We start from the raw sequence: 1146 nt of genomic DNA, 5'->3' as shown, positions 1-1146 counted from the left end.
GATGGTCATTGAGACACACACTCTTCTTGCTAGTCTGTCCCGACACTGCAAGCGGGCCCCATGCCATGCTGGCATGTCTAGTCAACAATACATACATATCTAGACATGATTTGAACCATACTACCAAGTTATAGAATCATTTCGGTGTATTTTTCAAGTTCAGACACCAAAATAAACATCGATGGCAAATTTATGCACCACCAGTGTTATTACCTCCTCAAAGTCTCACTAAAAGTTACCAGTTTGCCTGGTTCTAACAATCAAGGGGCTGAGTTTTCCTAGTTTTGAAGATAAAATATCATTTCCTATTAAACTTTCCATAGAGTGGTTTTCTTATAAGCAAATAATAGTATATGATTCAGTCTTAATCAGTGGTTTTTGCCGCTTGGCACAAAGCCAGAGCCAGCTGCAAGTAGTACATTGTTCATCTGAAAAGGAGATTCCATTTGTCTGATGCCGCGTGCGTTTGTTGAAGTTCCTTGTTTTAATCACGCAACGCTATCATATCACTAATACCAAGTGAACACACATGGACTTGATTAGATTAATCCGCATGTTACCTCTATACGCATTGCATCAACCGTACCTAGCCTGGATTGCTCCGGGGATCCCATTCTCGAAGGCATCGCCATGGAGGGGTCGGTGAAGTGCGACGCCAACTACACGCCCCTCACGCCGCTGAGCTTCCTGGAGCGCGCCGCGCTCGTGTACGGGGCGCGCACGGCCGTCGTATTCGGCGAGAAGGAGTACTCGTGGCGCGACACGAGGGAGCGGTGCCTCGCCGGGGCGTCCGCGCTCGCGCGCCTCGGCGTCGGCCGCCGGGATGTGGTGGCGGTGCTGGCCGCGAACACGCCGGCCATGTACGAGCTGCACTTCAGCGTGCCGATGACTGGCGGTGTGCTGTGCACGCTCAACACCCGGCACGACGCGGCCATGGTGTCCGTCCTCCTGAACCACTCGGAGGCCAGAGTCTTCCTCGTCGAGTCGCAGTTCCTCGGCGTCGCACGCGACGCCCTGGCGCTCCTCGCTGACGCCGGAGGCAGCCTGCCTCTCCTCGTCACGATCGCCGACGGCGACGGCATCAGTAGCGATGGCGTGCCGGAGTACGAGGCCCTGCTGAGGAGCGCGCCGCGCGGCTTCGAGATC

At 54.5% G+C, this 1146-nt stretch overlaps 1 protein-coding gene across 1 annotated transcript; it reads left to right on the top strand.

The window, feature by feature from the left end:
- Nucleotides 1-500: 500 nt before the first annotated feature.
- On the top strand, nt 501-1146 carry LOC125507562 (butanoate--CoA ligase AAE1-like; the record flags this gene model as incomplete). The annotated part of the gene is made up of 1 exon (XM_048672104.1): nt 501-1146. A coding segment is annotated over exon 1 (516 nt), but the record flags the coding sequence as incomplete, so codon positions are not given.

The sequence above is a fragment of the Triticum urartu genome, chromosome 5, assembly GCF_003073215.2.
Source record: "Triticum urartu cultivar G1812 chromosome 5, Tu2.1, whole genome shotgun sequence".
Lineage (NCBI taxonomy): Eukaryota > Viridiplantae > Streptophyta > Magnoliopsida > Poales > Poaceae > Triticum > Triticum urartu.
This window is presented reverse-complemented; position numbering and strand designations above follow the sequence as displayed.